Source organism: Euleptes europaea, chromosome 21, assembly GCF_029931775.1.
Source record: "Euleptes europaea isolate rEulEur1 chromosome 21, rEulEur1.hap1, whole genome shotgun sequence".
Classification (NCBI taxonomy): domain Eukaryota; kingdom Metazoa; phylum Chordata; class Lepidosauria; order Squamata; family Sphaerodactylidae; genus Euleptes; species Euleptes europaea.
Window position 1 is genome coordinate 1,753,377 of NC_079332.1, and position 23,520 is coordinate 1,776,896.

At 53.3% G+C, this 23,520-nt stretch overlaps 1 protein-coding gene across 1 annotated transcript; it reads left to right on the forward strand.

Moving 5' to 3' along the window:
* The first annotated feature begins 1,104 nt into the window (after nt 1-1,104).
* On the forward strand, nt 1,105-17,041 carry LOC130492543 (HUWE1-associated protein modifying stress responses 1). Its single transcript, XM_056866299.1, has 4 exons — nt 1,105-1,363; nt 2,888-2,968; nt 10,787-11,062; nt 16,764-17,041. Exons 1-4 carry the CDS (start codon nt 1,105-1,107, stop codon nt 17,006-17,008), a joined length of 861 nt encoding a protein of 286 aa, XP_056722277.1. The 3' UTR covers nt 17,009-17,041.
* Nucleotides 17,042-23,520: the final 6,479 nt, after the last annotated feature.

A 23,520-nucleotide genomic window follows, 5' to 3' on the forward strand; every position in this document is an offset into this window, starting at 1 on the left:
TTCCTTCCGGCTCTCTTCATTGTCCAACTTTCACTCCCATAAATAGTAATCGTGAATACCACAGCAAGTAATATGTCAGGAATTAACCGTAGCTCAGGGAGCCCTTCAGTAGGACTGGGGAAAGAAGCCATTATTTATTTAGGTATGGCCTGCGTCTGGCCTGTGGTAGTGGGGCTGAAATGATCCACTTTTCAGACCTTTATTTGATTGCATCTACAGCACCCCTGAAAACAAATCACGAATGTGCAATTAAACAGTAGTAGAAAAGGGCAAGAGTCCAGTAGCACCTTAAAGACTAACAAAAATATTTTCTGGTAGGGTATGAGCTTTCTGAAGAAGCGAGCTGTGGCTCACGAAAGCTCATACCCTACCAGAAAATATTTTTGTTAGTCTTTAAGGTGCTACTGGACTCTTGCCCTTTTCTACTACTGCAGACAAACACGGCTACCCACTGTGCAATTAAACAGTTATTACTCTGCAAAGGCCAAGGCACGGTCCGCACCGGGTGGCTTGCAATGTACATTTCTTTTCCTCCCCACACCCTGACCTTTTCCTCTCTGAGTATTAATGGGGGGGGGGGGGGACAACTCCGGTCCTCAACCCTAAGCGGACTCGACTCTATGCAAGGGCAACTGCGCCTGCGCGCGGTCCATCTCTGTTAGTTCTCCGCCCGTCCCCCGCGCTTGCGCAGAGCGTCCGCCTCCCATTTCCCCTCTTGCCGGCGTAATCAACCTTGGTGGTTGTTTGGGGGGGGGAAAAGAGAGAGGGGGGGGCATCGCCTCCATTATGACATTGACGGACGCGCCGGGCGGCCAATAGGCGGGCGCGGGTTTCCCCGGCGGCGGCGCCCAGTGGCTGCGTCCCGTGCGGAGGGAGGCGGGTTCCCCTCGGCGCCCGGCCAGCAAGTTCGGTGGAGGCCATTTGGTGCGCTCGGGGCGGCGTCTCGGGCTCAGTGCGGTGGGAGGCGGCGGACGGGCCGGACGGTGCTGCTGCGGCCGGCGCGGCGGGTGGCGGCGGCGGCGATGAGGCCCGGGCCGCCCATGGCGCCGGGGGCTGCCTTGCGGAGGTAGCCGGCGGGCGAGCGAGCGGGCGGTCGGGCGGGCCATGGAGGAGAAGGCGGCCAAGGAGGAGGGCGAGGCCGAGATCCAGGAGCTGCACGGGCCCGAGCACTGGTTCAGCAAGTGGGAGCGGCAGTGCCTGGAGGAGGCCGAGCAGGACGACGGCGCGCTGCCGCCCGAGCTGCGCGACGACGACGAGGCCGCCGCCGCCGCCGCCGCCTCGCCGCCGCAGCCCGAGCACAAGCAGCAGAAGCTCTGGCACCTCTTCCAGAACTCCGCCACCGCCGTGGCCCAGCTCTACAAGGGTGCGTGCGCCCAGTGGCGGGGGGTTCCGCGGGCCGGGCGGGGCAGAGGCCCGCGCGCGCGGGCGGGGCGGGCGGCGTCTTCGTCCACGCGGGATCCGCGCGAAACGTACGCGCGCGGCCCCCCCTCCCCGCTTTTGCGGTCCTTCTCGCGTCCCCTGTGCGCGACGCGTGTCGTGCGTCCGCACGTACAGGTGTTTTCGGGCCCGAGGTTTTTAACGCACGAGGCGGTGCCGCGTTGGCGCGCGCGAGAGCTTTGCGGCCCTCCTGCCCGTTAGGCGGGCTGCGGCGTCCACGCGTGCCCGCCCGCACGTCTGAACGGTGTGTAATCTGCGGGCACGCCTTCTCCGGGGACCTTACATGCGGGTCGCTGATGAAAGGGGCGTGCACGTGTGCGGGGTCCGCCACGGGGCGTGCGGCGCCCTCCGAAGCGTGTCTTTTGTGTGTGTGTGTGTGTGTGTGTGAAGGCCGACGCGTGTCAGGGCGCGGGCGGCGTGCACACGTGCCGGGCCCCGACGCGTCCTGGCCCGAGGGGGTCGCCCGAGCCTGCTTTGTGTGTGTGTTTGGGGGGGTCCGGGATCGGGGCCTCTCTCCGGCCTCCCCCCCCCCCGTCGAGGCCTAGTCGGGCGGGCGGGCGAGGCACAAAATGGCGTGAGGCGGAACCCGCTTCCGTTTCCCCCCCCCGCTTTCTTTCTCGCCCCCCCCCCCACGCCGCCCGTGGGTAGGGGTCGAGGCCGGAGGGGGCGCTCGTGGGAAGCCCCCGTGTCGGGGAGGAGGGGGGGTCGGTCGGCCCAGCCCCTCCCTTCCCGTCGGGCCCTTCCCACCGACAAAATGGCGAGGGGGGAAAAAGGCAGGCGGGCGGAGACGCAAAACACAGAATTAATTTTCGCCTTCTTTTAAAGGGCTTCTTTCTCTTCCTCTCTTTCTCTTTGGGGCCGGCTTTTAAAAAAAAAACCCATTTCCAAATCAGGGCAGATGCCTTTCTCCCCCACCCCAGTGCCCCACTCTGCAGTGGCCCCCCCAAAGCGTGGATTTGGAGAGGGGGGGTGTCTCTTGCTGTATCCTGCCCCCCCCCAAATATCAAAACCTCCTATTTCCTCCTCTCCAAATCAGGGCAGGTGCCTCTTTCTCCCCCGCCCCAGTGCCCCACTCTGCAGTGCCCCCCCCCAAGCGTGGATTTGGGAAGGGGGGTGTCTCTTGCTGTCTCCTGCTCTCTGCCCCCCACCCCCCAACCCAAATATCAAAACCTCCCATTTCCTCCTCTTCCCGTCCGGGGCGGCAGAACAAAATGGCGAAGCCCATCATGGCCGAGGGAGGGAGGAAGGCGGCTGCCTGAGTGACACAGCCAGAGGCCCAGAGAGGTGTGCGCGCGTGTGTGTGTGTATATATATATATATATATATATATATATATATATATATATATATATACATGTGTGTGTGTGCATGTAGGGTTTGTGCCTGGGCTTATTTGTGTCCTCTTTTTTTATTGCTTCCCTCCCCCTGTTCCACCACCACCACCACACAGACCGAGTCTGCCAGCAGCCGGGCCTCTCTCTCTGGGTCCCCTTCCAGAACGCAGCCACGGCCGTCACCAACCTCTACAAAGGTGAGCAGGATGGAGGCGGGGGGGGGGTTGGGATGGGGTGGAAGAGCCTTCCTTGCCAGGGGTTGCGGGAGGGGCGGGTTGCTTCCTTGTTTTGCACCCCCCTCAATATCATATGAGAGCCAGCGTGGTGTAGTGGTTAAGAGCAGTGGTTTGGAGCGGTGGACTCTGATCTGGGGAACCGGGTTTGATTCACCACTCCTACACATGAAGCTAGCTGGGTGACACTGGGCTACTCACAGCTCTCTCCGAGCTCTCAGCCCCACCTACCTCACAGGATGTCTGTTGTGGGGAGGGGAAGGGAATGTGATTCTAAGCCGGTTTGATTCTCCCTTAAATAGTAGAGAAAGTCGGCATATAAAAACCAACTCTTCTTCTAAAACATGGTAACAAATACTAGCATGCCTTTTCTTGGTCAGTATTATTTTAACTGGAATAGGACGAAGGATGTCTTTGCACTGGGTTTTTCCAAGCAGTATTCAACAAAGACGGTGAGGGGTCTGGAGACCACGTCCTATGAGGAAAGGTTGAAGGAGCTGGCTATGTTTAGCCTGAAGAGAAGACAGAGAGGGGATGTAATAACCATCTTCAAGTACTTGAAGGGCTGTCATAGAGAGGAGGGTGCCGAGTTGTTTTCTGGACCAGAAAAGGTTGGACCAGAACCGATGGGTTGAAATTAAATCCAAAGAGTTTCTGTATGCTTAGGGAGAATTTTCTAACAGAGTGGTTCCTCAGTGGAACAGGCTTCCTCGGGATGTTGTGAGCTCTCCTTCCCTGGAGTTTTTTAAGCAGAGGCTAGATGGCCACCTGTCAGCAATGCTGATTCTGTGACATTAGGCAGATGATGAGAGAGAGGGCAACTGGACCATCGTCTGGGCATGGAGTAGGGGTCACTGGGGGTGTGGGGGAGAGGTGAATTTCCTGCATTGTACAGGGGGTTGGACTAGATGACCTTGGTGGTCCTTTCCAACTCTATGATTCTGTTTCTGCCTTCCTCTGCTCTGGCTCACAAAAGGTGCTGTGAGAGTGTTACACAGTGGAATGGCGTTGCATTTGACGTCCGTTTCCCCCCCCCCCCCCCGTGCACTTCAGTGCCCATTTTGCAACAGCTTCGTAGTTGAACGGTTGAGGAAGCGTTGTATCCCTTCCCATCCTGGGGGCTCCTGGACAGTCCTATGTGACTGTTGAAGCGGCTTCTGACAGTTCGGGGGGGCTTGGATGGAAGCGGGGTGGGTATGTAGGTGCAGGCTGCCCCTGGAAGGTGGGATGAAAATGTACGACAGTGAGAATTTAATGCAAAATAAAAAAGGGAGTTCTGGGGCCTGGTAAAGTTGAAGAGCACTGGGGGGTAAGGCTCCTTCTGTGCCATTCTCTCTCGTACGTTTCCCTACCCTAGAGACGACTTACGTCCACTTGAGAAATAGGCACAGTTCAGGAATTTGGCGTGGTGCTTCTGCTGAAGGAGGTGATTTGGTTTCATGGGAGAGAGCATGTTTCTTTACCATAAGTAGCTTGGTGCAGAGTGATAAAGCTCTTCTCCCACCACACACCCCACCTGTGACTTCTCTTCCTGTCTTGTGGAAGAGGCCAACAGCTTTAACAGGCCTCCTTGCAGTGGACATTGGAATTTGGAGGGATGTGACAGGTGGGTTTACTTCTGTGCCCTCAGGACTGAGTTTTAAGCGCATCGAGCTGATGTTTAGGTCAGAGTGTCCCGCTTGATGTAGCTTGCCTGGCTTTGGATGAGAACAGGCTCCCAGCCTGAAGAAGAGAGCAGTGTGGTGTAGTGGTTAAGAGCGGTGGTTCGGTGAACTCTAATCTGGAGAACCGGGTTTGATTCCCCACTCTTCCACATGATTGGAGGACGCTAATCTGGTAAACCGGGATGGTTTCCCCACTCTTCCACATGAAGCCAGCTGGGTGACCTTGGGCTAGTCACAGCTCTCTTAGAGCTATCTCAGCCTCACCTAGCTCACAGGGTGTCTATTGTGGGAGGGGAGGGGAAGGTGATTGTAAGCCGGTTTGAGTCTCGCTTAAGTGGTAGAGAAAGTCGGCATATAAAAACGAACTCTTCTTCTTTGGTTTCCTAGAGAGTGTATTCCTGCCTGGGGGGGGGTTGCGCTGGGTGGCAGACTGGTGCTATTTGTATTGGCTTCCAAATACACGGAGGTTTCGCAGAAGCGCCCAGCGAATCACAGACCGTTTGGTGCCCAGAATGCAGATGACAAAGCCTCTGGTTATTTCTAGCAGTGGGGCAGTGACGTGGAGCGTTCTCAGTGCTGGGAAATAAGTCCGGCCGCTTTTATTGTTGAATCGGTGGTGCGGTGGTTGCGTCATTCGTCTGTAGTGGACGAGTTGGCTTGGAGTGAGCAGGCTACTCTTGGTTTCTGTGATCGGGGCGGGGGGGGAGAAGGAGAGTTTTTCTTCAACACGACTTGTTCTGTCAGCCACCAGAATGACGGTTTCACAAGACAAATTGCTAAATTGTGCTCGATAAAGTAGCTTATGGAGTTGAAGAGTCGGTCCATCGGTGACTCCTTGCCAAGTCTCCCTTTCCAGGACCTCCGGGTGGTAGTGCCGGGTGGCGTTGGCTGTCATTCCCTGGCAGAGCACCTCTGAAGTTTTATTCCGCCTTATCGAGAGCCGGGCCACCGTTTTACCCAGCCTCAGTCCAGGATTCTGTGACAGGGAGCAGCTCTCCGGTCTCCTTCCTGTCACCTGCTATCTGCCCCTTTTATAACAGGCGACGCGGGGGATTGAATTTGGGATTCTCTGCGTGCGAAGCAGGCGATCTACTATTGAGCCCCCGCCCCCAGAGCATCTCTTGCCTCTGCGTTTGGGGTCGAAAACTCGAGAATGACATGACTGTTGTTTACTTGGCACTGAGTGTTCTGGGGCTGCCCCCTTTCCCCAAAAGAAAGCCCTGGGAAGGCTTAGAAGAAGAAGAAGAGTTGGTTTTTATATGCCGACTTTCTCTACCACTTAAGGGAGACTCAGACTGGCTTACAATCACCTTCCCTTCCCCTCCTCATGACAGACACCCTGTGAGGTAGGTGGGGCTGAGAGAACTGTGACTAGCCCAAGGTCACCCAGCTGGCTTCATGGGTAGGAGTGGGGAAACAAATCCAGTTCACCAGATTAGCCTCCGCCGCTCATGTGGAGGGGTGGGGAATCGAACCTGGTTCTCCAGATCCGAATCCACTGCTCGAAACCACTGCTCTTAACCACTATACCATGCTGGCTGTTTTAGCTGACAATAGTCGCGCGTCCTCCCAAACGGCGGGTTGGTTAAGCCCCAGATTGCTGCGGCGGTGCCATATGTGGCAGCCCAGGCTGAGCGATAAACTTTTGGGGGCTTACCTTTCCTGTTGTCATGTGAGTAATGCATTGTGGAGTAATAAGGGTAATTAGGCGAGGAGGCTTCCAGTGTGTGGTGGCTGGAATGGAATGCAGAAGAGAAGGAAGACGGTGATTAGTCACCGAGGCAGGGCTTTTGCCAGCTCAGCCAGCAGTGTCGGTCAGGGATGTTTTCCCTGGTTCGGGCAGCTGCCATCTTGCTGACCTGCCACTTGGCGAGTTGTGGACTGGCCGCAGCGGCTCATCTGGGTGTGTCTACGGAATATAACCGAGGGGCTCAGCTCACATGGCGTGACCCGTGGGCTAGCTTTAGGCCCTGACCTCGCAGGGGCCTTGCAGCTTCTCTCCCTGGTTAGAAGCGAAGGATAGTCGGCATGCTAGGGTCCTGCCGAATATGGCACTGTGCCCAAGACTGCAGGCACCTGTCTAGGCTGGGTAGAATGGGGGCAGGAGGTGTCCGGATGGCTGAGGTGACACCAGCACAATTCTAGGCAGAGCGGCAGCCCCATTAAGCATCTGTAAGGACAGGCAGATGGACAGTCTCCAGGGATCCACGATCAGATCTTGCTGGCTTGGCCAGTGTGGTCTTGTGAAGGAAAAGGAACTAAGGTTGCAGAGTGTCCAAGACTGACTGTGCCTTGGTTTAATTCTAACTTTGGCCACGGACTAACTTGGTGTGACGTTCATACCCATCTGCCTTCGGGTGCTTCTGTGAGGATTACCAGCCAATGCTGAAATACTGAAGTGGCATTAAGACCACCCTGGTAAAAATATGCTTACGGCAGAGATGAGCTTGGTTTGGGCTGTAGAGTACAGTTGTCCTGCGGGCGTTGTGGATTGGGATGGAGGTTTATGCTTAGAATCGGGGCCATGCCTGCTTTATTCTGGCAGACTCTTCAAAACAAGTGTGACTGCTTGAATAAAAGGCCAGGTGAGGTATATGCTGACGTTACGCAACTGTGTGACTGTGGTTGTCCAAAAGCTACACGAGTTGAGCTGAATAACAGGTTGAAAAGGGGCGGCCGTGTGGGCTAGTTTGCTCTAGAACCCACAAGCCCCGGGGTGACTCCAGGAACCTCAGCACTTCCAACAAGGCTGGTCCGGTGAGCCCGTAGTGGAACGCGTGGCTTAATAGTGAGCAGAAGTGTGTGGCCAGGCAGTGTCTGCAGAAAAGGAAGAGGAGGGGAAATGCGTGTGTCTTCTCTCTTTGGTCTCGTCCTCCATCAGTTAGGTTGTAATTTAACAGATCCCTCTCAGGAGGCAAATGAGCCAGGTGAGTCCAAAGCCAGTCAGAGTCTGAAAGGCGAGGTACGGCGAACTAGAGCTTTTCGAAATCTGGCCACCTGTTAAGAAACGCTGCCGGGGAGGTGGTCTGTCTGCTAGGATTTCCGTCCAAGTCGGTGCTGCCCCGGTAGGGCTCGTTGAACCTCCAAGGAGGACGGTGTTTTCTTGGTGGTGCAAAGAGACGGCCAGGTTTAGAAAGCACCCGGCAAGAACTGGATCGGCGCTGAAGGCTGGTATTGAGGCCTCTCAACTTTTGCCAAGGGCATGTGACTCGTTGGCTGGGGTGAAGAACACAAGTTTTCCTTGGCGCTTGGCCTTCCTCTGGAATGCGGCGTCACACACCTCTTGAGTGCGCCTGTTCTGGAAGCGGGCTTTCTGTCACATCAGACAGCTGAGGTATCAGCTTAGTCAAGTGCCGGCGGCTGCCGGAGGCCTATCCCAGTCAGCCTTTTGCATGTGGATCTCAGAAGCGCGTCAGGGACCCTCCTCCGAGTGTGGCATCACATTCCACAGGATTTCAGTTTCCACCTCTTTTGACACATCTGTTTTTTTGGGGGGGGGCTGGCACAGCTTGCGTTTGTGCCGAACCTCCGCCCTGAGATAACCTGGGAGCCCGTTCACTGTTTCGCAAACGTTTGCGTGCCCGTGAACTCCTCGAAATCAAGCTAGTACTGCGCTTGTGGCCGAACGTCATCTCGTAGGAATCACAGAAAGGAAGCTGTCTTGGCTTGCTGTGGTCACGTGACAGGAAGGCGGGGAACCAGAGCTCTGACCTCACCAGTGTCGAGGCAGGTGTTACGAGCGGCTGGCGAAGGAAGCCGGGCACAGGAAAAGCAGGCTTGCGTGAGGAGGCGTGGCAAAGAATGAGTCAAGGGGCAGAGCGGTGGCGGAGGACTCCTCTCCCCCACTGAGCAGCTTGGCCTGGATGTCCTGCTTGTCTTCTGAGCGTGTGCGCAATTGGGGATCGCTTGGGGTGGGTGGTTGCCCTCCTAACAAGCAGCTGGCCCCATATATGGTCAGCACCCCCCCCCCTCCATAAACTGGTTAGCTTCCAACACGGGCTTGTGCTAAGACCATGCTTGCTTTGAAGCATCTCTGAAGTGCAGAGAACCCTTGTAAACATAATACATCGCCAAACATTTGTGCATTGCAACACACCCTGTAGCAGTTTTAGCAATAAAGCGGCTGCCTGCCCTTGTAGCCGTGTTTCTGAATCTGGACTCAGGTGAGTTCCCATGGAAGGACTCCTGTCGTGACGAAATCCTCCAGCTGCTGGAACTTGCGGCTGATGCACCTTCTTCCCCATGCCACAGAGGCACGGAGGCAAGCGAGGTGTCGTTTTGTCGAAATGCAGCCGAGATGTATTGTCGGCTTGTCCTGTTCTGCGTTATGCAGCCGAGTACGGAACATTGCATTCCTGTGCCCTGGGTAAATAACCGCCGGTCTTGGAAACAGTCTGGTGATGTCTCGCGTTGCTGGCTCCGGCTGCCTTTTCCAGGGGTACCCTTTGTTAGAAAGAGGAATTACGTTGTCGTGTCAGCCTCTGTGGCGGCCTGCAGAAGCTGAACCACCAAACCTATTCCAAGGCTGTTCTAGAACATCTCTCTTTTTCTTAATGGTTTAGGTGTCCAGTATGGGGCTGTGAGGCAGCTTTTGCGCCATATGCTTAATAGTTGAAATGTTACGTAAGTACGGGAGTCTACGTGACTTCTTCTTATAATACATTTTATTAAGACACTTGTAAATAACACAGCGTTAACACTCCCATTTTTCAAGTTCTCCAGAACACTTTATCAGACCAGGTGTTAAAAAAAAATACCAAACATTGGGAGGGGAGAAAAATAGAATAGCTCCAGGGCCATGATTTTAAGGTTTCTTAAAAGCTTGCAGGCCTGTGCTGTGGATTTGGTGGGTCTGAATAAAAAGGCTCTTCTTACGTTAACCAGTTCAGTATCGAAAACGGTGTGTATTTTTGTTAAAGTAAGTCCTGCAGAGTCTTAGTACTGAGATTCATGGATGGCAATCTCTATTCCATGTGTTTCTCTTGCGCCAGGGGAGGGGGAAGGAAGTGATCGCTAAAATTACATCGAAGGCACATGCATGTCGCTGGAAGTCTTGTGGAAGCGGGTGGTCAGCTTATTCTGATCGTGCTTTGAATTTTTGTGGTGAATTAAAATAGCCACAGATGCTTAGCAACTTAAAACGGCAATGCCAAAGGACCCTTGATACTGAGAGCTTTATTTTGATTCCTTGACCCCCCCTTTCCCCCAGCTTGGAGATCAGGATGAGTGATACATTAGGTGTTTGAGGCCTCATGGTGGGAAACATTTTCTGCTTTGGAGCAGGAGGATTAGAGACTTGGGAGGTCCTTCTGTGAATGCTCAGATGCTCTCTTGTCCCTGTAGGTAGATACTGCAGTTATCCCGTGGCCTTGCTCCTGGGAAGCGCCAGGCAGCAGAGCAGGATTGGGGCTGTCATAAGAACTGCCCTGCTGGATCAGACCAAGGCCCATCAAGTCCAGCAGTCTGTTCACACAGTGGCCAACCAGGTGCCTCTAGGAAGCTCCCAAACAAGATGACTGCAGCAGCACCATCCTGCCTGTGTTCCACAGCAATATAATAGGCATGCTCCTCTGATCCTGGAGTTAATAAGGATGCATCACGACTAGTATTCAGTTTGTCTAGCAGCCATGGATAGCCCCCTCCTCTGTGAACATGTCCACTCCCCTCTTAAAGCCTTCCAAGTTGGTGGCCATCACCACATCCTGGAGTTTATTTAACAATGCGTTGTGTGAAGAAATGCTGTTGGTCAGATTTGGCTTGAATTGAGGCAATCCACGTCAGCTAGGCAAGTCACGTACGTACCTGCTGTGTCCAAAGACAGTTTCATATAAGGAGGTGGTAACATTGAGCAATGAGCGGAGGGTCCAAAAACAGGCCTCATATAGGATTCTTCTGTTCTCAGGTGATGCACCAAAATGATCGTAAACCTTCCTTCCTGGGGGTGGCCATCAGCAGATCTCAAAAGTGGCGCAAGTGAATTTGGAACATTTGTCGTGTGTGTTCGTTTTCCAGAGCACATGTGGTGGAAGCCGCCTTTGCCGTTGGAAGCAGGTCGGCCCGTGTCCTGGTTGTGCTGATCGCCCTGCCCTAAAACGCTCCCTTTCTCCTCTTCTTGCAGAAAGCGTGGATGCCCACCAGCGGAGTTTCGATGTAGGGATCCATATTGGCTACCAGCGCCGTAATAAGGACGTGTTGGCTTGGGTTAAAAAACGCAGAAGAACTATTCGCCGAGAAGACTTAATCAGCTTCCTGTGTGGGAAAGCTCCTCCGCCACGAAACTCTCGAGCTCCCCCACGACTGACTGTAGTATCCCCCAACCGAGCGACTTCGGCAGAAACGAGCTCTTCCGTCGAGGCGGACTTGCAGCCCTTCCGGGAAGCCATCGCTCTCCATGGTAACGCTCCCGTCTTGTTGCAGGGGGGTGGGTGGGTGCATGCCTTTGTGCGGTCTCTGCCGCACCCCTTGAGCAGTGAAGCCATCAGAGTGGTTCTCTGGACACTAGTACCCCCTCGCTGTCTGGGCAACAGCGTATTCCTTCCTTGCGTGTGTTTCTGTGCTTCAAGACGGTAAACCTCTGATTTCGAGTGCGGGAGGCAACATTGGCCCAAGGCCTCAGCCTCCGTGCCCTGTTGTTGGCCCTCCAGTGGAACTGGTTGGCCCCTGTGTGTGACACAGGATGCTGGACTAGATGGACAGCTGGTCTGATCCAGCAAGGCTCTTCTTACGAATGTGTTCAGCACTGGAGATTAAGAGGGGGGTTTCTCATGGGTCAGACGCTCTCTCATTCCTCTGCAGACTGAAATGCGTACTTAGATAAATGCCTGCTCGTTACGAACGTGACCTCGCAAGAATTGAAAAAATGGGGAGAGGGCAGTGGTTGGTCTTAAGAATTCCTCCCCCTTGGGGCCAAATGGGACTTCTTTCAGCACGCAGAGTTTGAAGTTTGGGTTGCTAGAGGGGAGGGGCTTTGCTTGGAGCGAGGCATTTTAGCCTTCTGCTGTCTCCTCACGAGAGGAGATTGTGATTTCGGGGACGTCACACGAAGAGCGAACGGCTCCCGCTTCCAGGAACCGCTTGTTGGCTTGCAGCGGCTGGCATTTTGCTCTGGGGCCTGAGATGAGGCTCTTATGCATGCTCTATTTGTCAGTGCGATGCCTGATTCTTCTTAGCTAAGCTTGCGTGAATTTGGAATCTGCAGCTGGCCGGCGGTCAAGTAAATTTAGGCTGAGGCCTTGGATGCCTTTGTGGCGAATGCGAGGATTGACGCCTTGTGCTAATTTCTTCCAGCATCTGAAGTTTTACTCTCAAGACAAAACAAAGCTATTTCCTCCATTAAAATGCCATGTTTTGCAAAACTCCAAAACGCTGTTTGCAGTAATGCGCCCAAGCGAGCTACAAGCTTTATTAATTTTATTTATCCAAGATATGTGTGCTTGCCTCTCTAGAACGGTTCAGGGTGGCTCGCAGCTAAAACAGTCAACCAAAACCAAGCAAACAGCAATAAAAAGCAATTAATGCTGATAAAAGCATGAACACGTGAAGCTGCCGTCTACTGAATCAGACCCCTGGGTCCATCAAAGTCATTATTGTCTACTCAGACTGGCAGCGGCTCTCCAGGGTCTCAGGCAGAGGGTCTTTCACATCAATCCCCTACTTGCCTGGTCCCTTTAACTGGAGATGCCGGGGATTGAACCTGGGACCTTCTGCATGCCAAGAGGGAAGGGGGCCTGCTCAGATGGGTTGTGGTGTTAGTGGAGAGCAGGTTGAGTTCAATAGGCTGGCTTGCAGAAGTGTGTAGAAAAGGTTTTGGGTGTGAGCCTTCCTGAATGATTACAGGGCCCTTCTGGAAAAGCCCTCGCCACGTTGAGTTTCCGCCACCATCTTTTAGGACGTTCAGAGCAAGTTGTACCCAACCTTTCCTTTACAAAGCTTGGGATGGCTTAAATGGGAGGTGGGGTTCCTGCCTGGTACTGATCAGATCCACACACACACCAATGCCTTAGCTACACCGCTACTGTTGGATTAATGGTTGGGTCACTTGCTTTAGAAACAGTTGTTCAGGCTTAAATGGCTTCTGGCTCTTCACTCTGAAAGATCGTGAGCATCGTCTTGACTCATGGAAAGCCGTTCCGAAAGACGTCTGGGCTCGGGCGGACAGGGCGGGTTTATCCGAGCATTTGGTGTAGTCCTTAAATACAAAATGTGCCCAGTCTCTTCTTACCTGGACAGAGTGACGCAGTTTATCTCATGCCCTTTTCAAGCTCCGCCTCTCTGTTTCTGTCCCACATTGGTGGGCTCGCCTCCTCCTGCTCCCCTCCCTGCAAGCATCCTGTCAGTGGAGCTGGCCCACCCTCCAAAGGCACTGCTCCGCAGTGGCGGTGCACCTCTCCCGTGGCCGTTTCCTCCCCCCCCCCCCCCGGTCAACGCCAATGATTGGTTTCCAGCCAGAGATAAACAGTGAAGTGGGAGTGCAGTTGTAAGGCTGACTCCGCCGCCGGCTCCTGGGACTGGGATGACGGCAGCACACTGAGTGCAAAAGCCCCTCCTCGGCTGTCGGTTTCCCACGCTGGTTCCTCCCTCCTGCCCCCATGGTGACGAGAGCCCGAAGTGCTTCTGCTGAGGCCCCGCTTTTCTTCTGACCCACTCCCTAGCCAGAGCACAGTTGCTGGAAACATCTGTCAATGACAGTAGGAAGGGGCCGTGGCTCGGTGGTAGAGCATCTGCTTGGCATGCAGAAGGTCCCAGGTTCAATCCCCGGCATCTCCAGGTAAAGGGACTAGGCAGATAGGTGATGTGAATGACCTCCGCCTGAGACCCTGGAGAGCTGCTGCCTGTCAGAGTAGACTATACTGACTGATGGACCAAGGGCCTGATTCAGTAGAAGGCAGCTTCATGTGTTCCACCCAGCAGTCAAACTTGGGGTCGTCTCAGCTCTTTTGCTTGGGGAACACTTGTGAGTTCAGGGCATCTCTGGCTCTCCTTGACCTGACAGCCTCTTATGTTCTGCATGCTTTCGTACTTAGCAGTGGAGCACGCAGTCATAAGCAGAAGAAAAGTTGATTTTTATATGCCGACTTTCTCTACCACTTAAGGGAGAATCAAACCGGCTTACCAACACCTTCCCTTCCCCACAACAGACACCCTGTGAGGTAGGTGGGACTGAGAGAGTGTGAGTAGCCCAAGGTCACCCAGCAGGCTTCACGTGGAGGAGTGGGAAATCAAACCCGGTTCACCAGATTAGAGCCCACCGCTCCAAACTAACTCTCTTAACCACTACACCATGCTGGCATCTTTACCGAATGGCAAGGCGTTACTGCTAAGTTCCTGAAGAGCAGAGCTCCATAACTTTGCCTGCAAAACTTGGGCTCCTTAACACTGATTAAGTGTAAAAGTACAAGCCGGGGGACCTGCAGGGACTCCGCGGGGAGGGGAGCATCTCATTCTCCCCTCCTGCGGTGGTCCTGCAGTGGGCAGAAGGACGCAGACCTCCTTTGCCCCCCCCCCCCCCAGACAGGGACAGTGGCTGGGTGTTGTGTAGGACACACCTTCATCTGGTGGGTTTGGGGGAAGTCTTGGAGCAGGGAGCTCACCGGGTTGTGGAACAACTTCCCGCAGTTGTGTTTGCTGTTTTCTGTTTGGCCTGTGATGCGTGGCCTTACAAAGACAATGCCTTCTCTGTCTGTTTTTTTTTTTAAACCCCCCCTTTTTTTTAGTCCAGGGATTCCCTTAGTTCTTTGTGTGCATATCTGATAAACACCTTTGTTTTTGTTCATTTAAGGTGACAGGCAAGGGCCCAGCGAGAGAGAGAGTTGCAAACTTATTTCACCATATGTCACCCAAGTCTGCAGACCTGAGGTTTTTTGCCCTCTGAGAAGCGGGGGGGGGGGGATTCAAGTGGGAAACGGAAACAGTAAATTGTTGTAGTAAATAAAAAGTTTGCAGCGTGGGCCTTGAAACTTTCTCCCTACAGTCTTAGTATGAAGGACTGTTCACAGATGTGATTATTGAGTTAAACGTCAGTAAATGTAACAACATGGATCTCCTCCGCTGTGTTGTGACATCCTACCGGGTGCCATATTAGCCAGGGACATGTTAGTGATCTCTAAACCTGCAGGATATTTTCAAGGATTGGTCTGCAAAATGGCCAGAATTCTCATTATTCAGTGCCGTGGACTCTGCCTTAATCTTCATACTGCAGTGATCTTTAAAAAAAAAAAAACACATGGGGAGAATAAAACTTCTTTGTTAGAAGTGTCTTGCTCTTTTCAAAAGACGCTGTTTCACAAGAGGTTTTAGTCTTCCCAGAATTCCTGCCTTTTCCCACGCCCTGACGTTTCTATGTGGCTTCCCTTTAACCACTGCCCTTCCCTCTTCAGCAGTGTTTTGCGCGGCTGGGATGCTCGGGTTCCCTTCGGTTTTCTCTACCTCTACCAGCAGCGAAAGAACCTGCTCCTCGGAAGCCACCGCAGGTCATGGGGTGTCCCTGGGTGGGGTCCCAGATGAGACCTTGGCCTTAGACTGGGGTTGGGTGGAGGTCACCAGCTAGCTGGCTGGGTTACGGGGTCAGGTTGCTTCCCCTCTGTGAGGGGCATCCCTTTCCAGCCATCGTGTGCCTGCTTGTGCCAAGGGCTTGGACACCCGGGTCACATTGGTACCGATCAGTTCCTTCTCAGATGCTGGTCAGGCTATGGGATGCAGAGTCAGCTTCTTTCCCCCCTTCCCCCAAGTAACTGGCACCCCCTAGAAATGACTGGCACCCCAAAGTTTTAACCATCGTGCTCGCAAAAATTCTGGCTTTGTTTGTGCGTCTCCCGAGAGACATCCTGTGGTGTATTGCGGGTGAACGTTCGGCATTCACACATAGATGCTGTCACTGCATTAACGTTGCACGGTTTTGCCACAGTATTGCACAGCGGTTAAGCTCTCTGTGATACTGGGGGGGGGGGTTGTCCAAAAGAAGAGAGGCTGCTCACCTTTTATCTGCAGAAATTTCTCTGTGCGCCTTTACCCATTTTGGGGTGCGTGTTGGATGCTGCTTCTGCCGTTGCTGTGAGTGCTGCAACGTGCGGTCTGTGTTCTGCAATGGTCGACATGACGGGAGCTCACCCGTCCTTCCTGCGCAGGCATCGCAGAGCTCCTGGGCCCCTACCCCACGCTCCGATTGGCCCGGACTCCCAGTTCCCAGGCAGGCCGCTTCTAGTGTCACGGGGCCCACTCACGCAGCCCTGGAGGCTTCAGCGAGGAAGCCAGAGGCAGAGTTGGAGAGACGCTTCGAACTCCTCGTCCCTTGCTTAACTCCCTGAGTTGCCACAGCGAACTGAATGTGACTTTTCTCAAGGGGATTGCTCAGATGGCACTCTTAAAGATGAAGAGGAGTTGGTTTTTATATGCTGACTTTCTCTACCACTTAAGGGAGACTCAAACCGGCTTACAATCGCCTTCCCTTCCCCTCCCCACAACAGACACCCTGTGAGGTAGGTGGGGCTGAGAGAAGTGTGACTTGCCCAAGGTCACCCAGCTGGCTTCGTGTGTAAGAGCGGGGAGACAAATCCAGTTCACCAGGTTAGCCTCCGCCGCTCATGTGGAGGAGTGGGGGAATCGAACCCGGTTCTCCAGATCAGACTCCACCACTCCAAACCACTGCTCTTAACCACTACTTCATGCTGGCCCAGCAATGAATTCCATCAGAAGCTGGTTGACCACAAAGCGTCTGCGGGGTCTCCAGGAGAATGGGGTGCTGTGGTGTGGGAAAGCTAAGCCATTGATGAGGGATGGGTGGGCAGGCCCTGACATTGTGGTGAGGGGGACCCTGCTTGAGCCATGGGACGCCAGAGCCCTCCACTGACTTCTCCTGCTCTGCCCTGAAATCGTGTTGCGTAAGGAGGACCCGTCGTCCTTTCCCTGATGAGCATGCAGCAGAGTGACGCAAAGCCCTCAAGCTCCACCAGGGCCTGAGCTGGCGAGAGGCAGCCCGTGTCACTGGCCATGTGGTTTCCTGCCCTGCCTCTGTCTCTCGGGTGCAGAACCACCCTCGCCGCCCTGTGCCAGGTTGCTTTTTTGGAGGAGTAACAGGTGCTTTTCTCTTCCTCCCCCAGGTCTGAGCGGAGCGATGGCCAGCATCAGCGTCCGTTCGAGCACCCCGGGGTCGCCCACCCACGTGAGCAGCGGCTCCACTGGTAGCCGGCGGAGAAACGGACTCCATGACGTTGACTTGAACACTTTCATATCCGAAGAAATGGCGCTCCACTTGGACAATGGTGGAACTAGAAAGCGTACCTCAGCCCAGTGCGGAGACGGCATTACGGACTCCCCAACCCATAAACGCAATCGTATGATCTAAACGGCAGAGCCCCCTTGGCCCTTCCCCACCCCACCCCCCTCGCCGTGCTGCTTGAAAGCCACTCCATGCTCAGCATCTCGCTGGGACCGAGAAACGCGAGAGCTCCTTCCTCCGGAGCCACACAAATTTTGAATAATTGCCATAAAAAAAGGAAAGCTGGTATACTGACAGTAGATCTTTCGTGTAAGCACAGCTTTCTTCAAATTTAGATTCTTTAGCAGAGGACTTCCGATGTTGTAGTGGCTAGCAAGCTCGTCACAGGCAGAACATGCATCCGTTCCAAGGCTAAAAGTGACCTTACTTGTACTCTTAAAGGGAAAAAAGGAAATATCAGACGTTTATATGGTTATAGAAATGCTTTTTTTGTCCTTTATTTCTTGCCGTGTTTAAATATTTGCTTAAACGGTATTGCCATCTTGACGACAGTGTCAAACGAGAAATAACACGACGTGGCATGTAAGACCTGCTGGCTTCCTTTTTGAATATATATATATATCTATTTTCCTTTTAAAGCTCTACTGGGCACATAATTTCTATATAGTAAGTGTGCAAGTTTATAATAAGTATTGGCCTGTACCATGATTTTAAGTTTCCGGAGCAGTTTGGTTGGCTGTGTGGTCAAGTGAAGAGGCAAGGGGAGGGTGTGTGCGGCGCGGGGGGGGGGGAATCAGAACAGGAAGGGACTTTCATTGGGTTTGCTTGGGCCGTGGTAGAACTCCGGGACCAGCCGCTCCAATCCCTTCTTCCCCAGAGACCACCTTAAATTGGGCTGTGTACCTGGAGCGTTCCCTTTGCAAAGCAAGCAGCAAAACCCTGCCTTCACTGGCCGTAAGGGAGCCGTGTTCTGTTTTGGTACTTGCAGGTGTGTCTGTTGTTTCAAGGAGTCTCTCGTTGTACACTTCCTGTGGAGAAATTATCTGTGCGGAAAGAGTGGAGGGAAATCGGTCGGGTGGGAGCAGGTTTTTTGTTTTTTTTGTTTTAAAAAGGTGTGTTGGATGTGTTTGTCCACTATGTCGAGTGTGGTTTCTGGGCTACCGACCCCCCCCCTCCGGTGCAGACTTTCCCACCAGGCCAGAGCGTGCTGCGGACCCCTGAAGTGACACTTGAGAAACTTCCCTGGGAGATCTCTCGTCAGGTGCCGGAGAGGTGAAACCGCTTCGCTGCAGAAGTTACAGGCTCAGGATGGCCTGGGGCGGAAGGTGAAGGAACGGCGAAGGCCTCCCAGCGGGCGCCCTCCGTGCTATGAACTCGAAAACACATTTCTGAATGTACCAAACGATCTTAAATGTCAAATAACTTGGTGCACCTATAGGCTAAATAAATCTTGACTTGCTACCGTCGGGTGGACAAGGTTTGTTGAGGCCGGCTCGGACGGAGGAGACCAGGACGCCAGGGTTTGTGCTTCTCCGCCGGCCGTAGAAGAACCTGGCTGCAGAACGGCTCGGCTGCACCCAGGATGCAAGATCTGTGCCCAATTTCCCCGCTGATGCCAAGGCTCAGTCTGTGTCATCTCTCTACGTGCTTGGGCTGTGTTTTTCAGGTCATCTTGGATTGAATGCCAGTTGCCCTAGCTGGCTAGGGTGGGGGTGGAGTGGGGGGCTAGCCAAGCCCCTGTTCGTGCACTTCAGGGCAGGCACGGATCTCCCTTGCTAAGTGTGGCTTTCCTTGTTCTGTTTGCGTTGGGCAGGACGCGGGGGGTGGGGTGTCTGTTGGGACGGAAAGCTCTCTGAGTCTGCGGAAGAAAAGGGTCGGGAGTCAGAAAGATGTTCGGAGATGTCAGGTGGCAAAAAAACCACCCTTGGATTTTGGGCCGTGCAGCGTCCCAGGACTTGGGGTCCTTCCCCCCCCCCCCCCCACCATCGGAGGGGTCTGGGTTGAAAGGCCAGGGACTTGCCAGTTCCTGTAATCAGGAATGTGCGTCTTGCATTTTTTGCTCCATAGAGCTTTTAAGCATCTGCACAAGCGGCTTCCGGAGTTCCTAAAACAGCTGTGTGGTGCTGTGGCTGCAGGTTTTAACATTTCATTAAGCCATGTCGGTATGTTCTTTCTTTTTTCTTTTTTTTAAGCCCAGTCTCGACGGCTGGTCAGGGGCGGCCTCAGACTAACCCTGAGGGTTGCCAATGCGCATACGGCCTGTGGCCTCGAGGGACCGTTGGGCTTCTGTGTGAGATGTAGTTTCCTTTGCGTACAGCCTAGAACTATCATCCGTCTTCTGAGATTTTGCACTTAATAGCCGGTGCCCGGCAGGGCCTTAAAATCACAGCAACAAATAGGCAGATATTTGAAGAAGGAAAAATCAACAACCTCTTCTCCTGTTGTACTTTGGAGGGTAGCATAAGAGGATTCTTAGCCCAGAAATGCAAGGCGTGGCCAGAGACGGCTCTGTGCCCGGCCTGGAATGGACAAATGGCCGCGTAACGATGAAACTTTCTGCCGCTACTGTGCCCCCCCCCCCGTCCCACCCCTACTTTTAAACTGAATTAGTTCCTAGGTGTACAGAATTAGTTGGGTTTGTTTTTATGCAACTCTACCAAGCTGGGATAAGTCCCCGGCGGGGTTACGCTTCCTGCTCCAAGGTTAACAGAAATGGGCTTGGTGGGAGAGGGCCAGGTTGTTTGGTCCATGGCCGATGGTCCACGGCTGAATAAACTCCCGAAAGAGGAAACACAGTGCTCGGTGCAGAGTTTCCCCTTCCCAAGTAGGATATACTAAAGTTCTTCACTAATGCTTTTGAAGCTTTGCTTTTGGACTAGCTCCTTTGAACAAAAGTTGTCCGGTGTTTTATTTTTTATTTTTTATTTTTTCCCAGGTGCCATTTTTTTTCCTTCTGGTCAAGAGAAGAGCGGGCTTTTGATCCTCTAGCTGCACTAACGGGGATGTGTGCGTGAGTGCGTGTGTGTTAGAAGTCTTGGATAAATTTTATTTTGGTTGCTTTTTTGTGTGTCAACCCCTGCAAAAACGACTTGGAACGCACAGGAGCCTCCTCCAGTCACTGAATGGGTCGCAGGCAACTTTCATGTTTCACGGGTGGCAAATTTCCGCCGGTCACCCTCCAGCTGTGACTTCTGGAAGGCTGCTGTTAAAACACATGCATTGAGCTTGTTGGGGAGGGGATGGGGGGGCGTTCTGTTTTCATTTGAGTCAGATGAATGCCCACTGGTTGACCTTCCTCTTCTCTCTTTCCCCCCCCCTTGTGTAAACCAAACTTAACATGAATGTGGGGAAGATATTACATATAATATATCCTGCATTGAAGCTGAGCTTGGCTTGCATATTATTAAAATTCAATTTAAATATAAAAACACTTGAGCTATAGTGAAGTAATGCAAAGCTGATTCCCCTCCCTCCTCCCTTTGTCTGAAATTGAACTCCTACAATCCTCAAATGTGACTTACCTGCTGGAGAAATAGATACCTTTTTAAAACCCTAATAAAATGAAATTTAAAAAAAAATGTCGAGTGAGCTTGCTTGTTCCTTTCATCCTAAACGAGGCTTCCCGGATCGTCGGCTTCAATCCGGTGAAAGGTTCCCAGGGCTGTGTTCCCAAGATCTAGATGCGGAATTATTCTTATTGGGGAGAGCCGAAACAGTGGAAAAGCTTTGCATCTTTGATGACTCACGGTTTTGTCATAAGGACCAGCAATTTTGTTGGAAGAGGGGGGAAGTAAATGAAAGCGGAGGAGTTTCGGAACCTGTGCTGTTAAGGTGTATTGTAGTTCCTTGGGAAATGATTGTATACTTTGATGGGTTATAGGCCAAAGTACGGTGCTTCTGAAAGAATCGGCTTTGCACCACCAGGCAAGAGACCTGCTCTCATCTTAACCCTGGTAGGAGAAGACTGAGAGGGGATATGATAACCATCTTCAAGGACCTGAAGAGCTGTCATATAGAGGAGGGCGCCGAGTTGTTTTCTGTTCCCCCAGAAGGTCGGACCAGAACCAACGGGTTGAAATTCAATCAAAAGAGTTTCCGTGTAGACATTCGGAAGAATTTTCTAACAGCGGTTCCTCAGTGGAACAGGCTTCCTTGGGAGATGGTGAGCTCTCCTTCCCTGGAGGTTTTTAAGCAGAGGCTAGATGGCCATCTGTCAGCAATGCTGATTCTATGACCTTAAGCAGATCAGGAGAGGGAGGGCATCTTGACCATCTTGGCATGGAGTAGGGGGTCACGGGGTGTGGGGGCGGGAGGTAGTTGTGAATTTCCTGCATTGTGCAGGGGGTTGGACTGGATGACCCTGCTGGTCCCTTCCAACTCTATGATTCTAGGCATGATGACTCAGTCATGGGGCTGGTGGTTCATGCATATTCTTCAGCGGTTGCTGTGGCTGCTCTGGCAGTGAGTCAGCCTGCGTGTGACTGGAGACCAGCTTGTCCGGTTTTTCATGTTGCAGAGGCTGGGTTCGAGCTGCCTTCCATCCCAGTCATCGTCCAGCTGGCGCTGGATCTTGGGCAGAGAAAGATCCTCCCCAACTCTTCCTACTTGACCCAGCGGTGCCGGGATTTGGCCCGGGCGCCTGCAGCGTGCCACCAAGATGCTCTGCCGTGGAAGGAGCTTGGATCTCTTCCAGCCCATGACAATAAATTTGGGTAGCTCAAAAGATTAAAAAATGAAGACTCCCCCTGTGTGCGTGCCACTGTGTGTCACTTGGCAGCAGAACATAATTTGGAGATGCTGAGTCTGGTGTTGCCATGACTGCCACCAATCTGGTGTCTTGAAGACAAGACTACTGGCTTCTCCATGGAGCTGTCCTGGGAGACTGCTCCAAAGGGCACTGTGTGGGAAATTCAAGCAAGACCCAGGCCTCTGTGCCTGCTGAAGGTTTCAGGAAGCCGTGCAGGGCAATAACTGATAGTTTCAGCCTTGCTTGGTGTCCCTGGGGTAGTCACAAAGTGTGTCGCAAAGTGGTCGGGCCCTGTTTCTAGGGCAGGGAATAGGGCCCCCAATTTTTAGGCCTGTCTCTGGTGATGAGAAAGACCTGGAACTTTTGAGTCTTGGGAAAGGGCAGGCTGGCGTGGGTGGGGAGCCTGAGCATGTCTGAGAGGATCCCACCCAGAGCCTGTTTTGAGTCTGAGAGCATTAAAAGAAAATACAGGCTTACTCTCCAAAGCAGCGGTTCCCAAACTCTGCTCCAAGGAGCACTTGGTGCTCCGCGAAACACCTCCCAGCGCTCTGTGGAAAGACTGGAAAGAAAAATACTACTGTCATTCAGTTTAGTGTATCGGTGCTAGGTGAAAATTAGTGCTCCGTGATGAATTTCTCTCCTGAAAAGTGCTCTGTGACTCAAAAAGTGTGGGAAACTCTGCTCTAAAGCTATAACTGGTCTAATTCTAAGCGCCCCAGCCAGGTTACTCCTTTGTCATCCGGGAGACCTGTGCCGCAGTTCTGTCCCTTAAAAATCTCTTGTAAAATAAATACATCCTTGTTTGTTCAAAGCCTGCTTCAGGCTTTGAACATACGTATGCAGGGTTGCCCTGACCTGGATGGGCCAGGCTAGCCTGATCTCGTCAGATCTCAGAAGCTAAGCAGAGTCGGCCCTGGTTAGTATTTGGATGGGAGACCACCAAGGAAGTCCAGGGCGAGCGCAAAGAGGGGGGAAACCCTTTCGTTTCGGCCGTCACCACGCTGACACCGTCTTGAACGTTTTGAGTTCCCTGTCATGCTTTTTCTTGATGGAGGGGTTCATTTTAATACGCTCCACGTAGGGTTGCCAACCTCCAGGCGGTGGCTGGAGATCTCCCGCTATTACAACCGATCTCCCGGCAACAGAGATCAGTTCCCCTGGAGAAAAGGGCCGCCTTGGCGACTGGACTCTATGGCATTGAAGCCCCTCCCCTCTCCAAACCCCACCCTCCTCAGGCGCCACCCTCCCCAAAAATCTCCAGGTATTTCCCAACCCAGAGCTGGCAACCCTATCTTCACAGCTAGGGCGCATTGTGACTTGGTTGTTTTTTGTGCCAGAAAACCCTGGAACATCCCTCCTCTCCTTTCCTCCCCACTTTGGCCCGGGACAGTTCCCCCTCTTTGCTAGGGTTGCCAACCTCCAGGTACTCCCACTATTCCAACTGATCTCCAGCCAATAGAGGTCAGTTCCCCTGGAGAAAATAGCCGCGCAGGCCATTGGACTTTATGGCATTGAAGCCCCTCCCCTCCCTCCTCAGACCCCGCCCCCAATCCTCCCGCCGGTTGCAAAGAGGGACCTACTTTGCAACCCTCCTCTTTGCAAGCCCATCGCCTCCACGAGCCCGTGCCCCTGAACACATTTCCCAGGCGCCTCATTGGCCGCCTGCGTCACCAGGGGCAACCGGAGAACACAAAAGCCGCAGCGACGGTTTGGATTTCAATCCAAACCGCCGCTGCCTGCTCATTGGCTGGGGGTGTCTCCCGTAGCAACGGGGACGCCGAGAAGAGCCAGGTGTTGGTGCAGGCCAGCATCCTCTGGGCCCCGGGCGAGCCGGGGGCTTTCCTGGAACGGTAGGCCGAACCCTCCTGCGTGGCTCGTCTCCAGGTGAGCC

What these genes read in the sequence shown, in the direction of transcription:
- LOC130492543 (XM_056866299.1), top strand. Translation starts at nt 1,105, where the DNA reads ATGGAGGAGAAGGCGGCCAAGGAGGAGGGCGAGGCCGAGATCCAGGAG. An exon ending in CGTCACCAACCTCTACAAAG is followed by an intron (nt 2,969 to 10,786) that starts GTGAGCAGGATG and finishes CTCTTCTTGCAG; the next exon opens with AAAGCGTGGATGCCCACCAG. An exon ending in GGAAGCCATCGCTCTCCATG is followed by an intron (nt 11,063 to 16,763) that starts GTAACGCTCCCG and finishes TTCCTCCCCCAG; the next exon opens with GTCTGAGCGGAGCGATGGCC.